Source organism: Cucurbita pepo, chromosome 6, assembly GCF_057944985.1.
Source record: "Cucurbita pepo subsp. pepo isolate OVF chromosome 6, ASM5794498v1, whole genome shotgun sequence".
In the NCBI taxonomy this organism is placed as follows: Eukaryota; Viridiplantae; Streptophyta; class Magnoliopsida; order Cucurbitales; family Cucurbitaceae; genus Cucurbita; species Cucurbita pepo.
The window spans coordinates 4,877,895-4,902,069 of NC_141803.1; the positions used below are offsets into that span (position 1 = coordinate 4,877,895).

Sequence of the window (24,175 nt, forward strand, 5' to 3'; positions counted from 1 at the left end):
TTGGAAAATAAAATAAGAATTTTAATTGGAAGAAAGAAACCAGAGAAAACGACGTCGTCTCCAGAAAGGTAAACACAGCGAATAACGACAGCGCCCCTTTTTCTCCTCCTTTTCTTCTCCATTTCCTTTTCGCTCTTTAAAAATCACTGTAATCTCTCTTCAAATTCCTCACAAAACCTCCTCCAAAAGCTTAAGATTCCACAGATTCATCTTCAATTCTAAACATGGCGGGCGGAAGAAATGGCGTAAGCAGGCAGAGCAGCGGTCTGTGGCGGTCTTTCAGAAACGGCGATTTCGAAGAAGAAGACGTCTGGGAAGTTCTCAAAGAGAAATCGAAAATGACTTCAAAAACCTCCGATGATTCGAGTTTCTTCTCCGATTCGTCGATTCTCGAAACCGCTTCCGTAAATCACCTTCTTCCGTCCGCTTCCAGAATGATTCCGAGGTCGAACGGTGGCGGAAATGCTCAGATTGCTTCAAGATCGGCTCCTCGATCGATTCCGCAGTGGTTCAAACCTAACGGAAGTATAAACCCTAGGAATTTCGCTTCGGAGCACGATGATTCTTGGAGCGATGGTGTTGCCAGTGACGGCGACGAAGAAGATGAGGAAGGATTTGATAACAGAATTCCGCCGCATGAATTGATTGCGAAGCGACGAGCTAGGGCTCAGATTTCGTCGTTCTCCGTGTTTGAAGGAATTGGAAGAACTTTGAAAGGGAGGGATCTGAGTAAAGTAAGAAACGCCGTTCTTAACAAAACTGGTTTTCTCGAATCGCAGTCATGAGCCTTGAGTGTTCTGTGAATAATCCCTTTTGGTGGGGGTAATTTTGACATTTCACATATTATTCTTATTTAATTTAGTTCTTAAATTTTTCACTCAAATATAAGTTATATGTTTTATAATTTTAATTATATTTCAAATTATTATTAAAATTATATATATTAACGAGAGGTTAGGTGAAAGATCTCCACAATGGTATGATATTGTTCATACCAATGTGTCCTGACTATGATAATATGTTATGAATCACAGATCTACACAATGTATGATACTGTCCCCTTTGAGCATAAGCTCTCATGGTTTTGCTTTGGGCTCACAATTCTTTGTTCGATATTTAAGGATTCTATTATCGTCATGCCTAAGTTTAGGGCATCACTCTGATACCATGTTAGGAATCACGGATCTCGGTAATGGTATGATATTGTCCACTTTGAGCATAAACTCTCGTGGCTTTGTTTTGGACTTTCCCAAAAGACCTCGTACCAATGGAGATGTATTTCTTTACTTATAAACCCATGATCATTCTCTAAATTAACCAATGTGAGACTCACTCTCAATAATCCTCTGCTCGAACAAAGTACACCATGCTCACAATTCTTTGTTCTATATTTGAGGATTCTATTGTCGTCGTGACTAAGTTTAGGGCATGACTCTTATACCATCATAGCTAAGTTTAGGGCATGACTCTTATACGATCATGGCTAAGTTTAGGGCATGACTCTTATACGATCATGGCTAAGTTTAGGGCATGACTCTTATACCCTCGTGGCTAAGTTTAGGACATGACTCTTATACCCTCATGACTAAGTTTAGGGCATGACTCTTATACCATCATGAGGGCATGACTCTTATACCATCATGGCTAAGTTTAGGGCATGACTCTTCTAACATCATGGCTAAGTTTAGGGCATGACTCTTCTACCATCATGGCTAAGTTTAGGGTATGACTCTGATACCATGTTAGGAATCACGGATCTCCACAATGCTATGATATTGTCCACTTTTAGCATAAGCTCTTATGACTTTGCTTTGTGCTTCCCCACTCGTACCAACATAGATGTATTCTTTTACTTATAAACCCATGATCATTCTCTAAATTAGTTAACGTGGGACTCACTCCCAACAATCCTCAACAGATGATGGAATGTAATAGGTCAAAACGAACAATATTTACCCCGCTGTGAGCTTGGGCTGTCACAAATTGTATCAAAGGCAGGCCCAGGGCAGTGTGCCAGCAAGGACGCTAGGTCTCCCAGGGGTGGATTATGAGATCCCACATCGGTTAGAATACGTAACAAACCAAAACAAGAAAAAGATTGACGTCTCTATCTCTCGACCGTGAATATTTGGGTAAGTGTAGTTAATTTAATATATTTTTATAATATGGTTGGTTCAATCATGAAGCACAAAACCAATAATTTGATATCTTTTTTAAAAAAGGAGGAAATCATTCAAAGTTGGAATGCTACACTTTTGCAAATGGCATTGCAAGTAGCTAGTATCCATCAATCTCCCACATCTTTGTATTAAATTAAATTATATATTTTTTAAAGTTATATAAAAATTGACGATTTATTTTTATCGTATTTAAAAAAATATTCCCATTAAGAGATTTCGTAGGATTTGAGAATCCCGAGCAACGTCGTGATATAATGTTTTAACTAGCTTAACTGATCTGATTGAGAACCGAGGCTTTCACCGCTATCAAAATTATTGTAATATAATACAAAATCATAAATACATTAGGTGTTAAAAAATAAATGAGGATACGACGTGATCAAAATTGTTAAACCCGATAACAAATTATTGTATTAATTATTCGAATTCTTATGAGCTACAAGATGTCCACGGGATGAGAGGGACGAGGAAGTCTTTTTCATCCTTATCCCGATTAAATATTCCATTTATTTTTGCGAAAATCGGGAAGGAGAAACTCATGAGAAATGTTTTTTTTTTATTTTTTTTAAAATAAATAATTTCTCCTAGAAAAGCCATTATTTCTATTTTACCATATAATTTTTATTAAAAAGTAAACAAAAAAAATCAAATTTTAATACTATGACAAAAAAAAAACATTTAAAACGCGTCTGTCACGTGAAGCAACCAATGTGGGACATCACAATTCATCCCCTTCAGGGCCCCGCTGGCACTCATTCCTTTCTCCAATCGATGTGGGACATAACAATTCACCCCTTTCGAGCCCCTGCTGGCACTCATTACTTTCTCCAATCGATGTGGGACTCCCACCAACCGACATCACAATTCATCCCCTTCGAGGTCTCGCTGACACTCGTTCATTTCTCCAATCGATGTGGGACCCCCACCACATCCACCCCTTTGGGGCCAGCGTCCTTACTGGCACACCGCCTCGTGTCTACCCCCCTTCGAAGAACAGCGAGAAGGCTGACACATCGTCTGGTGTCTCACTCTAATACCATTTGTAACGACCCAAGCCCACCGCTAGCAGATATTGTCCTCTTTTTGCTTTCCCTCACGGGCTTCCCCTCAAGGCTTTAAAACATATCTCCTAGGGAAAGGTTTCCACACCCTTATAAGGAGTCCCGAACTTTATTGTTTTTACTTTTAATTTCATAAACTTTAACCAAAATAACAAAAATAAAATGATCGCCCAAAAAAATCATGAAAATATAATAATAAGATAAATAAAATATATATAAAAAATTAATTTATTATAATTTATAATAAACTAATTTTAAAATTTGTTAAAGAATTATAATAAAATGTGAAGCTATGATTAAATTTGTAAATTAGCTAATTAATTTTATAATTAAAAAATAATTAATTTTTAAGTCCAATAAATCAATATTAATTATGATATTATAACAAAATAAATTTGAGCCATTAAAATTTCCCACTTAAATATTAAAATTAATTCCCATCAATATTGTCATCATCAATGAAAGCAACTCATTACCTATAATTAATCCAAAATTCAAAGAAAAGTAGAACACTTTATTTTATGTTTGCCATTTCCCAAGGGTATTTAGGTCTTTTGGCGAGGTGAATAATTAAAGACGAGAAAATAAAATAGGGTTTAAATCTCGTTTTGGTTTCGGGATTTTCGATAATATCTTATCTTGGTCCCTGTATTATGAAAACGTTCATTTTAGTCCCGAAATAGAGATATTTCTTTTGTTTTAGTATCTGAATTTTCTAAAAATCCGTGTTTAGTCCCGAAACTTTTAACCGTTTTTGTCCTTGAATATTCGAACTACAAGTATTGGGTAAGCTAGTTTTCGGTGAAAATAAGAACATTGTGGGGGTTAGGAGTAAAGTATCCCGAAGTTGTTGCATCTCGTTGGGCGTGGAGAAACATTGGGAACCAAAATAGCTATCTTCGGAGCTGTTTCTTGTCTCGTCCCCCGCTCTCGGGACAAGATTGGTAAGCATACATACCTAGCTCAGCTATTAGACCCCCGGTTCTACTTAACTAAGCCCCGTCCTTGTACAAGGAGGAAGTCAATCCCACGAACTTGAATAACTTGCCGAAATGGAGCAGCTAAATAATGAAAGAAAAGAATGTCGTCGTAGGGTGTAAAACTTATAACGTTTCTAAAGACCGAAATGAGTTTTTTTTTAGAGACCAAAATGGACGTTATAAAAAGTTGAGGGACGGTTATTGTTATTGTTGGAAAGTTTAGGGACCAAAATTGTGAGATCTCACATTGATTGGAAAGGAAAACGAAGCATTTCTTATAAGGGTGTGGAAACCTCTCCCGAACATACGCGTTTTAAAAACCTTGAGGGAAAGCTCGAAAGGAAAAGCTCAAAAAGGACAATATCTGTTAACGGTGTGCTCGGGAAAAATCCGAAAGTGAAAGTTCAAAAAAGACAATATCTACTAGCAGTGGGCTTGAACTGCTACAAAAATAAAATAAATATGAACTAACCCCGTAACACCAAATCAAGAATTGGATAATACGAGGACATACCCTGTACCAAACTTTGATACCCTTAACACGTGCCCTATCAAATACCCCACGTCTAAATTTATCATATGAAAATTACCGTATTATCCAAACTCACCGACCAAACTAGCCCAACATTTTGAAAAGATACCACGGTCCCATGTGGTTGACTCCTATGTAATTGACTTTCAAATTCATATCAGATTTAAACATACCAACTGAATACACTGTTAATACGATTTACAGTGACTTCAGAGCTCGTTTATTTTACGAGACCCTTAAAAAACGACGCGACCCACGACATAAATTTTGTTTCCTTAGTACAATAAAAGAGATACGAAGAATTTGAACGTTCAACCGAGATATACAGTTACAAATTTACACTAAAGCCCCTCGAAATCGAAGAAATTACACATTTGATCCACTTTTTGTCCTTTGAAACCCTCCAATTCCTTGAAAGCCAAAGCCTTCAACTCCTTAATTTTCTCTCTTTTTCTCTCATTTTCTTTCCCTCCAAACACTTTCTTTGACAATCCCTTCACCATTCCCACAATTCTTCCATACTTCCTCATCTTCTCTATTTCCTCTTCACTTCCACCTCCCAATATTGCCCCACACGCGCCTCCACGCGCGTGTAGCTCACCTTCCGTCATCTCGATAACTTCCTCCGCCGCCGTCACCTCCTCTAATTCCTTGAATTGTCCCCCAATCCACCCCTCCGACCCCATCGCCCGAGCCATTTCCACCATCACGCGGCGAACCCGCTCCGACCCGCTCTCGCTCAAGTCACACGATCCAGCTAGAATCTCAAACCCAATCGGAGCTATTCCAACACCAGTCAGCAGCTGGATGTTCGGGCCATAAACACGGTCAACCACGGCGGCGTTTGAAATCCCACGCGCCGTCAGTGGAGGATACTCCCGAGTGTACGTCGCTGCATAGATGAGCTGGAGCGCGGTAGCTGCCGCCATAGCTTGGTCCCGATGGCCGCCGACGAGCTCGCAGGCAGCAATACACATTGCTGCAGCGGAATTTCGTGGGGCGGAGAAGACAAAATGACCCAATGGCTCGTATACTGCCGGTGGGTCCTTCGCAATAATGACCCGCCGGAGATGATCGTCAATATCTTCATTTATCGCCGCCCAGTACGACGGAGTGATCTGCGACATGACCACCGTCGCCCTCGCCGGAGCTCGGAAATAAACCGCCGGACGGAGCCAATTCGAGTTTGGGAACTTGGGTAGTGATGGATTTCCATGAAGTTGCAGAAGATTGAGAGAAATCGCCATTAGAGATCAAATTAACCAAAACAGAGAGAAACAGAGAGAAACAGAGAGAAACAGAGATATGAAGATCTAATGGGTTTTTGGGACATTTATGGATGTGCCATGTTTGAATGTTTGGTCATAAATCTTTGTCGTTTATTTATTTCTTTATGATTTTAAATTCCGACATTTTTATATAATCAAAATGAACATATTTTCCACATTATAGTGATTTTTTCTTTGAATTTTCGATGTTTTTGTTGGCAAGTGATCATCAAATAGTTGCATTTTGGAACAGTCAATTTGTCGGAAATTTGTGGAGAATGTGATATACCCAAATTTGATAAGTGCATGTGCTTGTCGAGTGAGACGGGTTGTTAAATTTACAGGGCTCGAGTGTTGAGTTGAGTTCGTAAGTTTAAAAAACTGAAACTTACCGCTAGTACACATTATCCTTTTTGGTCCGTTACGTATTGCCGTCAGCTTCACTGTTTTAAAACATGTCTATTAAGGAGAGGTTTCAACATGTTTGTAAGGAATGTTTTGTTCCACTCTCCAATGTGGGGTCTCACGATCCACCTCTTCGGAGCCCAGTTTCGTTCTCCCCTCCAACTAGTGTGGGATCTCACAATAGATCTGTGTTTCGGGTGCAGAGTTGTTTACAGTGTGTTTGGAGTGCAGAGGTAATTAACCTAAACTTCTAAATTTGATTTTCGATGGGCTAACCATTCAATTAAAAATAAATTTCAACGAATAAACGTAAATGAATATATGGATATTTTATGATTGATGCACGTATCAATTTTAATTGAGATAGTTTGTGTGAACGGTATACATGATTATCAAACACTAATTAAATGGCCAGCAAGGAACTAACCACATGCTTCCCAAAGTTCAATTTAACAACCAACGAGCGACAAAATAAATCCTTCCGAAAATAAATTTATCAGTCACAAAATAGCCAAGTTCCTAACATTAGATACAAATGCTAAATATCAGCTTCTTTTTTATATCCAAACTAGCTATGAATAACAAAGAACACCGAGGTGGAGGTCATCGGTTACGGTTAGAGAATCGAAAAAAATATAGCTAAATAGAGGACGATACAAGAAAGGTCCATTTTTAACCTATAAATATAGCTAAAAATAATAATGATACATAATTATAACTTCAAAATATATATATATATATTTCACATTTTTAACGTAAAAAAGGTCAATTTGTTGACTTTGGTCAAAGTAAACTTATGATGTTGGTGTTTACCAAACTATTATGACCTTCGAAACTAAAATTGAAACTTTCACCAACCACAATAAAAGCTATATAGTTTTTATTAAGCTTAAATTATATATAACTTTATATTCAAAAATTAACGAGCAAAATTGATGAGAATGAAAGGTCGGAATACCGAGAGAAGATGCATATAAAAAGTTAGATCAATATCAATCTGAATATAACTTAATGAATAAAACACGAATTATAATCTCAAAAGTTGATGGTTCGATCTTTCATCCACGCCATGAAAATGAGAAAAAAAAATCAATTTATACCCATAAATTTTAGGAGTTTTATTATTTGTAAATCCATTTAGAATTGTTGGATGAAAGTCTCACGTCGGTTAATTTAGGGAATGATGATGGATTTATAATCAATGAATACTATCTCCGGAATGAGTGGATTTATAATCAATGAATACTATCTCCGGAATGAGGCCTTTTGGAGAAGCCCAAAGCAAAGCTATAAGAGCTTATGCTCAAAGTAGACAATATCATACCATTGTGGAGAGTCGTGTTCATCTAACATGGTATCAGAATCATGCCCTAACTTACCCATGTCAATAGAATCCTCAAATGTCGAACAAAGTCCCACATTAATAATCGATTAATAAGAGGAGACATACTTTGTTCGAAGGAAGGTGTTGGATGAAAGTCCCACATCCGCTACAATATCATACCATTACCATTGTGAAGAGTCGTGTTCATCTAACAAGAATGACCGTTAAAATGAAGCTTTTTTTTTTTTAATTATAGAGATTAATAAGAGGGAGTAACATAAAAAAAAAATTTAATAAATAAAATGGTCAAATAATAATAAGAAGGAGAAGAAAAGAAGACAGACATGAATATAATTATAAGATTTATAAAAATAACTAATTGAGACCTAATATTTAAAAAAAAAAATCGACCATTTTCAGTTCATATGAACGTATGAAAATTAAAATTAGACATTTAAAAATATAGAGAAAAAAATAGAATGAAATTCTAAGTCGATTGACCAAACTGATATTTTAACCTAAAATAAATTCACCAATAAGCTCGGAGGCGGGAAAAATTAACACAACATATATTAGTCCAATGAGGCACATTGTTGAACAATCAATAACCGAAATCAAAATGTGGCAACACAATCTATAAATATGTTATATTCTCGACTAGAACGTCAAAAGTTTAAATGCTATGCAACAAATCTCAATCGAAATCAATCACAATTCAAACGTAATCTCTGTTAGATAAGGCCTTTTCATCCAAACATGGAGTTTCGAATTTCATATCCAATTTAAACTCAGCTTATCATCAATCAAATCATATGAATATCCAGTTTTTAAAAGCATCTACCATATCAGAGAAGTGGATGAACACCCCCCTCCCCCTCCTCGAAATCAGAGAGGACATGGTGAGGCAATGAACAATCAAAATCATGGCAGAAACACAGCATGAATGGAATACAATAGTTACAACATTATGGCATTGGTGGGTAAATCTTGCAGCAAGAACACTACATGGGAAGTGGGATTTTATCAAAGTAATTACAGAGATCTAATTCATTCATTCATTCATTCATTCATCCATCCACCTATGACTATTCTATTCTACAAGGCAAAACTAAACTTGTATCCTCAATTTGTCACATAAGAAACTTTTCAGCACCTCACAACAATTGACACAAGCAAATCAATTCCCTTTTTCTTTCATTTTCAATGGTGGGGGGAAGTACCTATTAGCTGGGACCAGTCTGGGACTCTCTTCAGGGCAGCAGAAGCATCGCACATCCAGCTAGATATTGCTTGTTGTGGACATTCCACGGTCCCAATATATAAATTAGGACGAGTTCTCCAACCTATTAATACAAGATTGAAGACGGGTTAGATTTTCGAGTTTGTTCAGAATGCAAACAAACCGTCTGTGTTGTACAGATAATCTGTTTGTTCTCATATTCGGTGCGACATAGATTGATGGTTGTCTCAGTTTTATCCCCAATGGTTGCATTGTTTCTAGTAAGAATCTTGTTCACATGACTGGCTCTCACTTTTAAAGTTGCAAGGCCAGGTCTGGCTGCTGGGAGTCGACCAAAACACTAGACGATTGTTTCACGGGAGACCCGGGTGATTGAAAACCGATATTCAAGTCGGGAGGGAGCATTTCCTGTTTCTTCCTTGGCTGGTTATGTGGGCTGAGAGCTCGCCATGTCGACTGCAACTGGAACTTAGACATGTCAGCTTGGACTAGCTGAGGGTAAATCATGGACCGGTTTTGCAGCTGTTGTTCATTTGGTACAAGAGAAGCTTGTGAAACAAATGGCTGCATAGGGAAATTGTTCCTCTCAGATAGAAGCTGATTACCTCCAGCACGAAACTCCCCCCATGCTCGTGCCATTTGCGGATGAAATTCCCGAGCTGGATTATACAGCGAATCTGCAGAGATTTGATTTTTAGGTGTGGAAGTATCTCTGACTTGTTTAAACCCTCCAGCCCCAATCGACATCCACGCACGAGAAGCTACTGCTGCAGCATTATTCGAATCGTCTCTCATAGCAGAAGGGACTGATGACAAAACTGGCGGAGAATCACATGAAGATTGATTGGATGAGTTCTCTTGTTTTGGGGCTCTTTCAGACATCATTCTCATCAATTGCACTGGCTTACCAGGTCCCAGATCCTGTCCATGGGAAGTTGCCACAGGGGCTGTTTGAGAAGGCAAGCTAGACGACGATAAAGCAGCCCGTGGACTATTCAAACAATTGCTCGGGAATTTCCCATTAGGCAATCCACCAGTTGCAACACCATTAACACCGGGCAGTTTATAAGGCGCAGATTGAACAAGATTTAAGTTTACCGATGACATATCTCTAGACCTAGACGTAGTCATATTCGAATTGGTTGGAAGTTGCTTCTCTACACCAAGATCAACCTTATTTTGTCTTGGTGAAGGCAAGGAATTTACCTCGACTTGCTTTTTAACCTTCTCTACCTCAGTAAAATTCTTGGTCTGCAGGTTTTGCTGTGGAGATGGACCAAGATTTGGGGTGGTGGACCTAAGGAAAGATGATTTCCCATCTAAGGTGGATCCTCTAGCAAATCCATTCACTTCTGTACTTGGTGCACTAAGAGAATGTTCCATCTTAGGCAAAGGAGTATCTGAAGGCTTTCCATCCTTTCTAAATTCTCTGGTAGAATGCAAGTTACGATTTAAACCAAGTTCCTTCTGCTTGTGGTTCTCAAACATTAATATAGGAGTTGGAAGTGGCTCGTATTCTCCAACCCAACCACGTCCAAATTTACATCCAACAGGTACGACCTGCTCAATCCTCTGGGAGGCAACTTTCCAAGCGATAGGACCGAGTGTTGCAGCAAATCGAGCCAGACTCTTAGCATAGGCATACTCCGCATGAAGCCCAACCTGATTTCCAATACAGACAGAAAAAACACATGAAAATCAAAGGATAAGACCACCCACAAGTAATAGCAGAGACCAAGAGACGATACCGGAACAAGCTGTCTTATTTCATCCTCGAAGGTTGAAAATATTGACTCGGATCGTGGCGCAGGTGAATTAGATATGTTGTAAGTTGCACGGCGGTTGTCGTCAAGCACAGACGTCTTTCTTCCCAACTTACCTAGAATACCCTTTCCTATAAAAGTGACATTAACAAGAACTGATTAGGACAAAATAATTTGCTTGCAGAGTGGATTTAATCATGAATCAAGCAGATATATTGGATATATGTCTCAGAGATATCTCAGGGATTTTCATAGATAGTTCAAAACTAGACTGCATTGGTTCCTATTGATAAACGTCTCATTATTCAGAATACCTGAGAAGAGCTCTTCAGCCTTGTCCTGATTAGTAGTATCAAAGAAGGAGGAACTACCCTCTACTTGCCCATCAATATTATTGCTAGGTACCTCACAGTTAACACCATGGATCGGATTCGAACCGTTCTGTACATCTCCTGTGGCAGCAAGGGTTGCACCTGAGGAAAAATCAGATCCAATGGGTTCCTGCAAAGTCCTGAAAAAGGGTTTCTTTGGTGGTTGTTTCTTGATGTACGAATTCGATTTTGTACTCTGCTCCAATTTCAACTCTTTCTCAGAGCGTTCGACTTCAATTCTTACCCTCTCGAATTTCTTCTTGGCTAGCTCTTGAATGGAACGTGCCTTTACGAAAACAAGTATATTCACTAACTGAGAAGATAGGAAAACAAAGAAATTTGAAAAATTAGAATCATTATACCTGTTTGTGGTAAATGGTTTCTGGTGAATTGTACTGCATTGCATTTGAGCATATAAGAAAAACATCGCTCTGCATCCAAGAAGCTCAATGATTAAAAAAGTATACGAAACCCGAACTCGAGCATTGTTTCTTAAAACAGTCAAAATACTGAATTACGTTCAGAATAGAATGCAAGGCACAGCATAGAGGCAAAGCATTGATCATTTGATGGTCAATATACACGCAAAATGCGAAAGGATAAGAAGCCCAACTGAAATCCAGTAAGCCAGAAGATCTTCAAAATGACTAGCCAGCCAACTAGAAGCCGTGAAACAAACTAAATCTAAAGTTTCCCCATACACTCCTATTGTCAAGAGTCTTCCATTCCAAGTTCGTCTCCGAAAAGTGAAACATAGCAGAATCATTTGAACTTTTCTCCATGAACGGAAGACACCAATTTCAAACTCGGGTAAGAATGTCGAAAGGCAGAGACAGTTTGTATTTGAAACCAAACTACAAATACGAAGACATACAAAAACGAGAGACGGGGTGCAAGGTGATCCTGCAGAAGTATGGAAACTTCAATAGACCCAGAAGAGAGTACAACCAAATTAAACGAGCGAGAGACGGGGTCCGAGATCTGATATCACCATTCAAGATTAGATGAAAGTCAGCTGGATTGAAGATTAGCAGGCTTGAGTAGGCCTAGAAGAGAGTACAACCAAATGAATTTCCACCCTATTGGAATTTCTAACCTTCACTAACTGAGCGAACACTTGATCAGAATTAAAGATTAGCAGGCATGTTATCATCAACCCTTGAAAAACAAAGATCCATTTTGCAATCAATGGTGGTTTTATATGTTGGCCTGGGGTTCTTAAGGTAACCACTCCCCCCCTCCTCCCCCCCAAACCCATAATAAAGAATGACAAGGAAAGGAGTAAGAAAGAAAAGAGAAAAGATCAGCCGTCAACGTACAAAAGCAATGATATTCTGACAAATGTTCCAACCACACTCAAAGGAGACAAAGAAACACGGTACTGTCAGGCACATTAACACATCCAATGAAGGGATGAATCCTTCTCAGGCACCATGTTCGTCGCTAAGTCACCTCCCAACTAACCGTTGGATCGTCAAAGGCTGGGAAAAGCCAGGACAAGTTTTGGATCCCAAAATTCAGCAAACGGAAAACCTCAAACGCACATGTATGTAGAACAAAACTGTCTAACCAAAGAATTGGACACCCACCTCAAACTGTTCCAGAATTGAATATGATCCATTGGCCAACTTATTCCTCACGGTGGCAAAGTCCATAGGATGCTCAATGACATCGTGATAATCAGGAAGCTACAAGAACAAACATTACTTCAAATTTGGAACCTGAGGAACGCTGAAACAACCACTTAAAAAGAGAGGGAGGAAAATCGCAGACCTCTTCAGGATCAACTGGTTCAGCATAAACACCATAGGTATCCTTCCTGCCACCAATTCAGATGTTAATTCTAGAAAAAATTGAATTTCACATATAACAAAATCCAAAAGAGACAGAGATCAATTCCCCCCATACTTCTGGAGCTTGTCAAGAATCAACTCCAATGTCTTCTTATCAGGTAATGGTAACCCGGATGATCGATCTGAGGGAGTCCCTGATCAAAGAAACATCCCACATTAAACAAATCCAATTCAAATATGAAGCTCAAAGATAAAAAACAGACAAATTAGGAATTAACCCACAAACTAGAATCACAAATTCAATTTAATAAAAGAACACAAACCAGGAACAGAGTCGGACCCTTTTGAGCCCACCTTCCTCCTTCCCCTTTCCTGTCAAAATCCATTATGTCAAACAAAAGGTATGATGAATCAAACTCATAAATTGGTATACAGCACGAGTGATAAACAAGTATAGAAAGAGACAGAGACAGAGACATAGACAGATAAGGCAGACAACATGGAAAGATAGAGAGAGAAAGATTAAAATTGAGAGATTTGAGGGAATGGTGGAGAGAGAAAGGTGGGAGAGTGTGATCAGATTCTGTAGGGGTGTTAGTTTTTGACAGTTGACCTCAAAACCCTTCATACCTCACAAATCCCCGACACATTTCAAAGACCTAGTGAGAGAAAGTGAAACGGAAATTCAAGAAATGGAAAAGGAGTAAGAGTAATTTTGAATTCTGGACCAGTTGCATAAAAATCTCAGTGATCTCAGCTGAGCTGGACACTCCTCTCTCTGTTAAAGCAGACACTTCCCAAATCCCACTCTGTCTCATTCCCTCACATTCCTCAATCTCTCTTGTTCATAATCTCTATTATATTCCTCTCTTCCAACAGATCCATCCATGGCGGTGTTCTTGTTAAGTACCTCATCAATGTCATCGTCTTCATTTTCATCTCCACGAATTTGATCGTCGTAGTCTTCATCTTCATCTTCTTCTTCACCACCACCACCACCGCCGCCAATCCTCCTCTTCTTCAATGGCTTCCTCTCAGGTTCGTCATCTTCCCATTCCGACGCAGACGAACCATACTCCGGCGCGTGTACATCACGCGTTCCTGACCTAGCAAGTCGAGACATCGGAGATAGATGCGTTCCATCTCTACCTTGATTCAACTTCACAACAAGCTTCAACTTCTTCTCTCTCCTCCTCTCGTCCTCTTCCTCATCCTCATCGTCTTCTTCAAGAAAGTCGTCAAAATCCACGTTGTACCTCACATTCCGGCGACGGAGACTCCTCCGCGGTTCAGATTCCGACGATGTCAAACCTCCACCGGACCGCCGTGCCAGATCTGCCTTCGATGGTCTACCTTTCTTCTTCCTCTTCACGATCTGACCCATCCCTTTCCCTCTCTTTCTCTCACTACGAATTTTTTTCTCTCTAGAACTCTCTCTCTCTTTCCCTCACTCTTTTGCTTTGGTACATTAATTTCGATGCTGGTTTGGCTTTTTCGTGAGGCACCTGTGAGGTCCGAACCTAAACCGAACCTCAGCCTCGGCTCCCGAACCTAAGCCTCGGTCCTTCAGGATCAAATTTTTCATTTCCCCCTTTTTCCCTATTTTAACCCTTATGCGTAAAAACGGTGCTCTTGGAAGACGGCGTACAGTGCTGCCCGCTGCCCGTTTTAGCTTCCGTGTTGCTTTTTCTCCTGCCCGCGCTTCTATGTGCTTTCAGCGCGTGTTGTACACGCTCTGATATTTTAGATTCCTTTCACCCATCCGACACGGAAATAAATAAATAAATAAATAAAATCTGCCAATTATTTCTAATTTCTCGACGAATTATTCAATGAAAATTTAATAAAAATTCGAGAAATTTCCTTTTTTAAATTTATTAATAGTGAAAAAATATTAATTAAATAATTAAATTTTCTTTTAAAAAAATTATTATTGGGCTTTAATGGGCCAGTATTAATATCCCATGTGGCCCAATTTTAATTATTTCTTTTGCAGATTTTCCGTGCTCTGCTTTTATATAGCAATTGTTGCAATTATGAGCTTGCTTTTTTAGTATGCATTAAAATTTTTATATTTTAATATATAATAAATGTATTTAAATTTTATATTAAATAATTTATTGGACTCTGCTATGAAATTAAAATTCGTAGCAAATTTTAAATTCGGAGGAATAGCTAATTACTTACCAATTGCTCGCACGTTTTTGGACAGAAGACTAAATTACGATGATCGAGGACAGGCATTTTAACCCCGTTTATTAACCTACATGCCGTAGTTGCTGTCACAGAGCTAGCCGTAGCTTCTTTCTCGAGTCCCACGACCGTATATTTTTTTTAACCCATTGATTCTAATAATGACCATTTGTATTTTTTTTCATTAATATTGTATTAATTATAATTATCCAAAACAAGAAGGTGATTAATTACACACACAAAAAAAAATTAAAATATATTTTTTTTAATTTATTCCAATTACGTTGAATATTAATAAATTGCTGTAATTTTCGTGGAAAACACGCGCGAGTCAGGCGAGTGAGAGCTGATTTTCAACTATTATTTGACAAATTAAAGACGAAAGTGACTGTGGGTCCCAGTCCAACCCAGCATTTTGACCAAACCACCACTGGATATATTATTTTACGCCTCTTCTGTACAGGACATTTTCGTCATTTCCTATCCTTCTGCCTTCTATTTTACTCATTCGCAACGTGGCGTTATCATAACCGTTCTTTTATACATTTTGAGTTGTTTTGTATTCCTCGAACGGCTGCGATGACGCCACGAGGACTGAAGTTATTTCATGTGGGACCCACTGTGGAATTATAAAAATAAAGTTAATTGTTTTTTCTTTCTATTTTATTTTAGGGTCAAATCGTAGAACTGACTAAAATATTTATTTTCCAATAAATATTTAATTTGTTTTAATTAATATTTGTTATAAATTTAATTCCTGTAATTCACAAAGTCGTACACTATACCTTTGAAAAGTCTTCGTAATTAAAAAAAATGGGTTAAAAAATTATATTTTAATCTTAATTTTAATTTATATTTTAATTTTTTATACTTTTAATAAATCTTAAAACTTTTATTTTTATTAAAAATTAATTCTATTACCATTTTATCTATATTTACATAAAATAATTTCTACAATGAAATTTATTATTATTATTATTATTATTCAACAACAAAAATTTAACGTTTATTAAAAATACCATGGCTAAATTTTAAAATTTATTAAAAGAAAAAATAAATAAAATTTTAAAGCCTAAAATACCAATAAACTAAATACCGAATAAATAAATAAATATATATATATATATAATTTTAAAATTTAAACTCATACACGATAACTATAAGAACAAGTTTCAAAGTTTGGTTAAATAATAAGAACAAAGTCATAACCTTTATAAAGCTCGATGAATTAAATTTATTCTAAATTATAAGCACGGTAGTTATAATTTAATAAAAAAAAAACATTTAATGCACGAATCCAATGCAGGTAGATTCGCATCAGGTCGAGTTGGTATACTCGAAGTTGGCAAGACCATGTTCGGGTTCCTAGCAAAAGTGGGCCCAATCAATGTGCTATGACGGTTTGCATGGTGTTACGAGCATCAAACCATCTAAAAGTCACGACCAAAACTATTTATATACCGTTTATAAATTAAAGTATTAACGATTAATTTTTTTTTAATATTTTTCTAAAATCTTATGATATAACGCTCGACAATTTTTTATTATTATTATTATTTTTTTTAATATAAAAAAATTAAATATTTTTTTTTTTATATTATTAAAGGAATTATTTGTTAAATAAGTTTAATATATATTTTTTTTATTTTCTTTTAATTTTTAAAATATTATTTAAATTTTTTAAAAGTTGGAAGGTTATTTTTACTCCGCGCGACATGACCGTAGCATCTGCTTCTTCGTCTTCATCCATGGAGAAGCTGAAGTCGGCGATCGGAATCGCCTACGGAAGGGACCACGCTAAGCTCTCTCTCTCTCCTTCCTCTACTTGGCGTCTTCTCTCTACAAGCTCCGTCTGTCCCTTCGTCGCCACTTCTACCTCTACGGCGTATTTTGCAAGCACTGGTAAGAGTTGGATCTCATTTGAACTGTTTGATCACCGCTTCTTATTGTTTTTATTGATCGACGTTAGGATTAGGATTTATTAGATCATAGTGAACAAATTTGGCTGAATACGCGGCCAATTCCTGGTCTGAATGTTGTTTTCTGTTCGGTTTCTTAGTGGCATTGAAAGATTTTTTGGAATTTGGGAGCACGATTGAGTTGCTCGAGCCCTAGATTTTTTGTTTTTGCAATGATTTTGTTTCATAAGTGACGAGAAGCTTGGGATCGATGCAATGGATTGAAATAAAATTTGTTTTTCTGTTATTGAATTGCAATAGCCTTGGATTTGTTGATGTTTATTGTATTGTTGTAGTTCGTATTGACATCTGTTGATATGAATGCTGTCTGTTCCAGTCATTAGTATTGGGAATTTGACTTGGGAGGCCGGTTATGTATCGCCGTTAGCCTCATGGTTTTAAACGCGTATGTTAGGGAGATGTTTTCACACCTTTATGAGGAATGTTTTATTCTTCTCCTCAACCAATGTGGGATCTCACAATCCAACTCTCTTGAGGATCAGCGTCCTAGCTAGTACACTGTTGGGTGTTTGGTTCATATACCATTTAGCTCACGGCGAATAGATATTATCAACTTTGGCCAATCTTATGGTTCTAAAGCGCGTCTTTCGTAGTTAAGTAGCGGAACCGGTACTCATCCAGTTACTATCCTCTTTAGGCTTTTCCTTCCCGACTTCCTCTCGAAGTTTATGGACCTTATGGGCTTCTCCATTTCAGGTTTGTTAGAGAAAGGTTTCCACACCCTTACAAGAAATGCTTAGTTCCCCTCTCGTTGTTATAATCTCCGAGGATCTTGATTGAGCATCCTACTTTAACATAACAATCAACTACAATCAACTACCTCTAGAGAAGATAGTGAAGTAAGCAGCCAGTTTAGTCTTGGTGATGCTTCAAGAATTCGTTGTTTCTTGATGATAGAATGCAATTACATCATCTTCTGATGGTTAGTTATTAATAATACTTTCACGGTGGGTCATGAGTTAGGTCGAAAATGTAACGGCCTAGATCCACCACTAGCAGATATTGTTTTCTTTGGGTTTTTTCTTTCGGACTTCTCCTTAAGGCTTTAAAACGCATCTGCTAGGGGAAGGTTTTCACACCCTTATAAATGGTGGTTTTGTTCTCCTCTCCAACCAATGTGGGACATCACAATGCATAGGATAGTTGTTTTCCATTCGTAGTATAGGTTAGTATAGGTTGAATTTCATTTGCATTTATAGTATAGGTTAGTATAGGTTGAATTTCCGTTTGCATCATTAGTATAGGTTAGTATAGGTTGAATTCCCGCTTGCATCATTAGAATAGGTTGAATTCCCGTTTGCATCGTTAGTATAAGTTGAATTATAATCGCATTAATAAATCATAGGTTAGTATAGAACATTTATTTCAGAGTTGTTTTTCGTTTTTTTCCCTTGTATTTGTTATTCATGATAAGAGCCATTTAAAGTAAATTCCGCGTTAGTAATGACCTTAGATTAAATAAGTAAAAATGTAGGGTCGTTGCAAATTGTATCAGAGCGAGACACCGGACGATGTGCCAGCCTTCTCGCTGTTCTCCGAAGAGGGTAGACATGAGGCAGTGTGCCAGTAAGAACGCTGGCCCTAAAGAGGGGTGGATTTGAGGGCGGTCCCACATCGATTGGAGAAAAAAAAGAGTGTCAGCGAGGATGCTAGGCCCCGAAGGGGGTGTATTGTGATGTCCTACATTGGTTGAGGAGAACAAACCTCCAGATATAAGGGTGTGGAAACCTTCCCCTAGCAAACGCGTTTTAAAGCCTTGAGGGGAAGCCGGAAAGGGAAAAGCCCAAAGAGGACAATATCTGTTAGCGGTGGATCTGAGCCGTTACAAAAAATGTGTAACAGCCCAAGCCCAAGCCCACGCCTACGCCCACGCCCACGCCCTTGTAAGAAATGTTTCGTTTCCCTCTACAACCAATGTGTGATCTCACAAAAGGTGACCGACAGAATTAGTAGTATGGATAGATCATCGGGCACTTACAATACAAGAAGGATTGATTTTTTACAAGGTTTTTATGTTGAGATTTTTTGAAAGTGGGTTTGTGCTACAGATTATTGACTGTGCACCATGACTTGGAGATCGTTGTGTTCAATGGGATAACATTATGGGGGAAATTATTACCAGTTGGACCTTTAAGAGAACCATAAGCTGTACTCCAGAGAGCTGGCACTGCCATTATTCATCATGCAAATATGGTAAAGAATGTGTTTGGGAACATTTTCTAACAGTTTAGTGTCATGGGTTTCTGCCATTGGCTCTGCTGATGCTTTTGAGTAGACAATGCATTTCTGTCATCTTATCCATTTTGTACCGTATTGTTCTCATTTGCCATTGGAAAATCGTTTGCTGCAGATAGGAGCATATCAGGTTGATCGACTTGACTCGACTTCTTCAGTGACCATCACGATAGGAGCATATCAGGTTGATCGACTTGACTCAACTGAACTTGACTTTTTCAGTGACCATCACGATTGTAACATAACATGTTGATCGACTTGACTTGACTTCTTCAGTGACCATCACGATAGGAGCATATCATGTTGATCGACTCCACTCAACTTGACTTCTTCAGTGACCATCATGATAGGAACATATCATGTTGATCGACTCGACTTCAGGGACCATCACGTGCATCAAGACAGGGTAACTATTCTTCTGCTCCGAGTCTGTAAGATCATGTCACCTCCACAAACATCCCGTACTACTACCAATGCACTTGTTTAGAATTTTTTAAAATTACTTATTTGTCCTCGTTATGATATCAAATGGAGCCTAAGGTATATATTCTCAGTTCAAAGGTCGGAGATTCAAATTTTCAATCAAGGGAACAAAAATAAAAGATAAAAGAAAAACTTTTGTGAGACTCTATTACATTACCGGATTGAACGGTAAACAAAGAGGAAAGATGAAAAACATTCAAAATTTTGAAAATTAAAAATAAAATGAATAGTTAAATAGATAGTAGCACAGGTTTCAACAATGCGGGGATAGCTCAGTTGGGAGAGCGTCAGACTGAAGATCTGAAGGTCGCGTGTTCGATCCACGCTCACCGCATAACTTTTCATTACTGTTTGTTTTCTGTTTTAACGACACGTGTCAAATACGATTTCAAGTAATGCAGGTACCAACAACGCGGGGATAGCTCAGTTGGGAGAGCGTCAGACTGAAGATCTGAAGGTCGCGTGTTCGATCCACGCTCACCGCATAGTTTTTCATTACTGTTTGTTTTCTGTTTTAACGACACTTGTTATATTTTTAATGTGATTTCAAGTAACGCAGATACCAACAACGCGGGGATAGCTCAGTTGGGAGAGCGTCAGACTGAAGATCTGAAGGTCGCGTGTTCGATCCACGCTCACCGCAAAACTTTACATCAATATCGTTTGTTTTCTGTTTTAACGACACGTGTCCGTCCTTTTTTAATGGGCTTTCATTTCATTATACGTGAATTTGGGCCTACATGCATGCGACTCCAGGCCTTAAGGAGCCCATATTCATTGGAAATTGTGCTCTTAATGGATATATAAATAATAATAATAGTAATAATAACTTTAAATTAATAATACAACTATATTATTATTTGCGCAGTCTTTATTTATTAGTATAAATAAATACATTTAATATATATATATTTTCTCGACAACCTTTTACATTAAACGTTGGTCATCTTTATGTTTTTTTTTTCTTTTTTTAACTTCCCGTGAATAGAACTAAATTATCGATTTTAAGAATTCAACATAACCCAAATAAAAAAATAATAATTATAACGTAGTTGAACCCTTATGTTCTAAGTTGGATAGCCCGAATAATTGTTTAGGCTATTGGGTTACATGAACACTCCAAATTTGTCTATTCTTGCTCCAATTTCAGACGGGTGTAAAGACATATTAAAATGGAAATTATTTAAATTAAAAAATAATAAATATAAAGATAAATTTTTGTAAATTATAATTTGTAACAGAATTAAATGAAAAATTGGATTTATATTAAGTTATCAATACAAAACATCTATTTCGAACGGTTTAAAATAATATTATATTATGGTTTGATAATTAACAGCAAAATAAATAAACAGCAACGCGGGGATAGCTCAGTTGGGAGAGCGTCAGACTGAAGATCTGAAGGTCGCGTGTTCGATCCACGCTCACCGCATAATTTTTTGTATTTGTTCTGTTTTAACGACACGTGTCCGTCCATTTCAATGGGCTTTCATTTCATTCCAAGCTAATTGGGCTCCTCTGAATTTGGGCCTATTTCACGATCTTTAAGTACCCTTATTTTTTAGAATACAAATGATATTGAAAAATAATGCGGTGAGCGTGGATCGAACACGCGACCTTCAGATCTTCAGTCTGACGCTCTCCCAACTGAGCTATCCCCGCTATGTTGTTCTTATGGTACTTTATTTTAATAATCTTAATATTTGTTTAAAAAAAAATTAAAAAGCATAAAGACACCACGGGATAATATAATTCGATAATAATATTTTTAAAAAAAAATTAATAAAATTTAAAGGTATTTAATTCATATGTATTTATTTTTTTATTTTTTTATTGAAAGTTTATGGTTATTATGAAATTTTGAAAACTATAGAAAAATATATCGATTCTTTTTGTTAGATTGATGAAAGTCCCACTAAGTTAGGGAATGAGAATGATTATGGGTTTATAATCAGAGAATACTCCCTAGTGTTGGATGATGAAAGAAGGGGAGGCACTTTGTTCCCGGGGAGGTGTTGGATGATGAAAGAAGGGGAGTCACTTTGTTCCCGGGGAGGTGTTGGATGATGAAAGAAGGGGAGTCACTTTGTTCCCGGGGAGGTGTTGGATGATGAAAGAAGGGGAGTCACTTTGTTCCCGGGGAGGTGTTGGATGATGAAAGAAGGGGAGTCACTTTGTTCCCGGGGAGGTGTTGGATGATGAAAGAAGGGGAGTCACTTTGTTCCCGGGGAGGTGTTGGATGATGAAAGAAGGGGAGTCACTTTGTTCCCGGGGAGGTGTTGGATGATGAAAGAAGGGGAGTCACTTTGTTCCCGGGGAGGTGTTGGATGATGAAAGAAGGGGAGTCACTTTGTTCCCGGGGAGGTGTTGGATGATGAAAGAAGGGGAGTCACTTTGTTCCCGGGGAGGTGTTGGATGATGAAAGAAGGGGAGTCACTTTGTTCCCGGGGAGGTGTTGGATGATGAAAGAAGGGGAGTCACTTTGTTCCCGGAGAGGTGTTGGATGATGAAAGAAGGGGAGTCACTTTGTTCCCGGGGAGGTGTTGGATGATGAAAGAAGGGGAGTCACTTTGTTCCCGGGGAGGTGTTGGATGATGAAAGAAGGGGAGTCACTTTGTTCCCGGGGAGGTGTTGGATGATGAAAGAAGGGGAGTCACTTTGTTCCCGGGGAGGTGTTGGATGATGAAAGAAGGGGAGTCACTTTGTTCCCGGGGAGGTGTTGGATGATGAAAAAAGGGGAGGCACTTTGTTCCCGGGGAGGTGTTGGATGATGAAAAAAGGGGAGGCACTTTGTTCCCGGAGAAGTGTTGGATGATGAAAGAAGGGGAGTCACTTTGTTCCCGGGGAGGTGTTGGATGATGAAAGAAGGGGAGTCACTTTGTTCCCGGGGAGGTGTTGGATGATGAAAGAAGGGGAGTCACTTTGTTCCCGGGGAGGTGTTGGATGATGAAAGAAGGGGAGTCACTTTGTTCCCGGGGAGGTGTTGGATGATGAAAGAAGGGGAGTCACTTTGTTCCCGGGGAGGTGTTGGATGATGAAAAAAGGGGAGGCACTTTGTTCCCGGGGAGGTGTTGGATGATGAAAAAAGGGGAGGCACTTTGTTCCCGGAGAAGTGTTGGATGATGAAAGTAGCTAATTTAGGAAATGGGAATGATCATGTGTTTATAATCAGATAATACTCTCTCCATTTGTATGAGACAATACTTTTTTAGAAAGCCTAAAGTAAAGTCACGAGAGCTTATGTTCAAAGTGACAATATCATACCATTGTAGGGAGTCGTGTTCCATTAACTGTCAAATGGAATTGAGAGAATCCGATCCCCGATCCCTATTCTGAGCACCACAATTCACGATTCAGAAGCACCGATCATTACAAAAAAAAAAAGCAAAGAAGAATGAGATTTCCTTACAGAACGCCAAGAATTCAATCAATGGCTTCACCTTCAAGTTCCGTTGCGCTCCGTTTCTTCCTCTTCCACTGAATCTCTCCCGTCTCTGTCATCAGATCGGTACGATTTCGTAATAAACTCCGGAAGAATGAGATTCGCTATCAAATACTCAGCCAGAAGCACGCCGCTCCACAAATTGCAGATCGAAGACGAAATTTCAAGAGATTAATCTCGGATCGGTTCTTGATTAATTTTGTGCATCGGTTTGAATCTAAACAAAAAAGAAATTGTCAAAACCTGTCTCGATGTTCGCGAGAATTAGAGACGCTGGAATTGCATTGGCTTTTAGCGAATCGAATCGGATCGGTGGCTGGAGAAATGTAAATCTGGCGGAAGAAATGGGTTGAGGACTGATATCAAGGGTAGATGTTCTAGTTAGGTTGGTTTGAGATATTTTTTTTTACTCGTAATTGGTTGAATTGGTAATCCAACACCAAACCCTAAAACTGACCTTTCTTGAAAATAACAAAATACAGACATTCTCGAAAATAACCAAAAACAGACACTTTTTTATTGAAAATAACCAAATCTTGCTTTCAAAACTATGTTTCGCAATCTCTCTGCTCTCGTTTTTCTTTTTTTTAAACTTTCTTCTTAAATCAAGGTCAGAGGCTTGAGCTCGTAGGTGAGGCTTAACTCACTTGTGTTGTTCTCGTTTTTCTTTTTTTTAAACTTTCTTCTTAAATCAAGGCCGGAGGCATACGTTGCTTGGTCGTAGGTGAGTCTTAACTCACTTGTGTTGCTCTCGTTTTTCTTTTTTTAAAACTTTCTTCTTAAATCAAGGCCGGAGGCTTGAGCATACGTTGCTTGGTCGTAGGTGAGTCTTAACTCACTTGTGTTAGGAATCACGACTCTCCACAATGGTATGATATTGTTCGTTTTGAGCATAAGCTCTCATGGCTTCCCCAAAAGGCCTCGTT

General features: G+C 38.2%; 3 protein-coding genes, 1 long non-coding RNA gene and 5 other non-coding genes across 9 annotated transcripts; 6 read left to right on the forward strand and 3 right to left on the reverse strand.

Moving 5' to 3' along the window:
- Positions 1-923, forward strand: LOC111797411 (protein S40-4-like). Its single transcript, XM_023680398.2, has one exon. The coding sequence runs from the start codon at positions 225-227 to the stop codon at positions 783-785; it is 561 nt and encodes a 186-aa protein (XP_023536166.1). The 5' UTR covers positions 1-224; the 3' UTR covers positions 786-923.
- A 3,954-nt stretch (positions 924-4,877) lies between these two features.
- Positions 4,878-6,108, reverse strand: LOC111797413 (heterodimeric geranylgeranyl pyrophosphate synthase small subunit 2, chloroplastic). Its single transcript, XM_023680399.2, has one exon. It carries the CDS (start codon positions 5,998-6,000, stop codon positions 5,095-5,097), a length of 906 nt encoding a protein of 301 aa, XP_023536167.1. The 5' UTR covers positions 6,001-6,108; the 3' UTR covers positions 4,878-5,094.
- Positions 6,109-8,690: 2,582 nt separating this feature from the next.
- On the reverse strand, positions 8,691-14,412 carry LOC111796952 (uncharacterized). Its single transcript, XM_023679775.2, has 9 exons — positions 13,828-14,412; positions 13,241-13,289; positions 13,033-13,111; positions 12,898-12,943; positions 12,714-12,812; positions 11,487-11,555; positions 11,068-11,410; positions 10,739-10,884; positions 8,691-10,652 (listed from the first exon to the last, which is right to left on the reverse strand). The coding sequence occupies exons 1-9, from the start codon at positions 14,299-14,301 to the stop codon at positions 9,285-9,287; spliced, it is 2,673 nt and encodes an 890-aa protein (XP_023535543.2). The 5' UTR covers positions 14,302-14,412; the 3' UTR covers positions 8,691-9,284.
- A 2,403-nt stretch (positions 14,413-16,815) lies between these two features.
- On the forward strand, positions 16,816-20,584 carry LOC111797611 (uncharacterized). The gene is made up of 3 exons (XR_002815562.2): positions 16,816-17,012; positions 19,440-19,508; positions 19,601-20,584. It is a non-coding gene; the product is annotated as an uncharacterized LOC111797611 (long non-coding RNA).
- On the forward strand, positions 20,069-20,141 carry TRNAF-GAA (transfer RNA phenylalanine (anticodon GAA)). Its single transcript has one exon. It is a non-coding gene; the product is annotated as a tRNA-Phe (tRNA).
- Positions 20,220-20,292, forward strand: TRNAF-GAA (transfer RNA phenylalanine (anticodon GAA)). The gene has a single exon. It is a non-coding gene; the product is annotated as a tRNA-Phe (tRNA).
- On the forward strand, positions 20,378-20,450 carry TRNAF-GAA (transfer RNA phenylalanine (anticodon GAA)). Its single transcript has one exon. It is a non-coding gene; the product is annotated as a tRNA-Phe (tRNA).
- Positions 20,585-21,166: 582 nt separating the features above from the next.
- On the forward strand, positions 21,167-21,239 carry TRNAF-GAA (transfer RNA phenylalanine (anticodon GAA)). Its single transcript has one exon. It is a non-coding gene; the product is annotated as a tRNA-Phe (tRNA).
- A 157-nt stretch (positions 21,240-21,396) lies between these two features.
- On the reverse strand, positions 21,397-21,469 carry TRNAF-GAA (transfer RNA phenylalanine (anticodon GAA)). The gene has a single exon. It is a non-coding gene; the product is annotated as a tRNA-Phe (tRNA).
- Between the last annotated feature and the right edge of the window lie 2,706 nt (positions 21,470-24,175).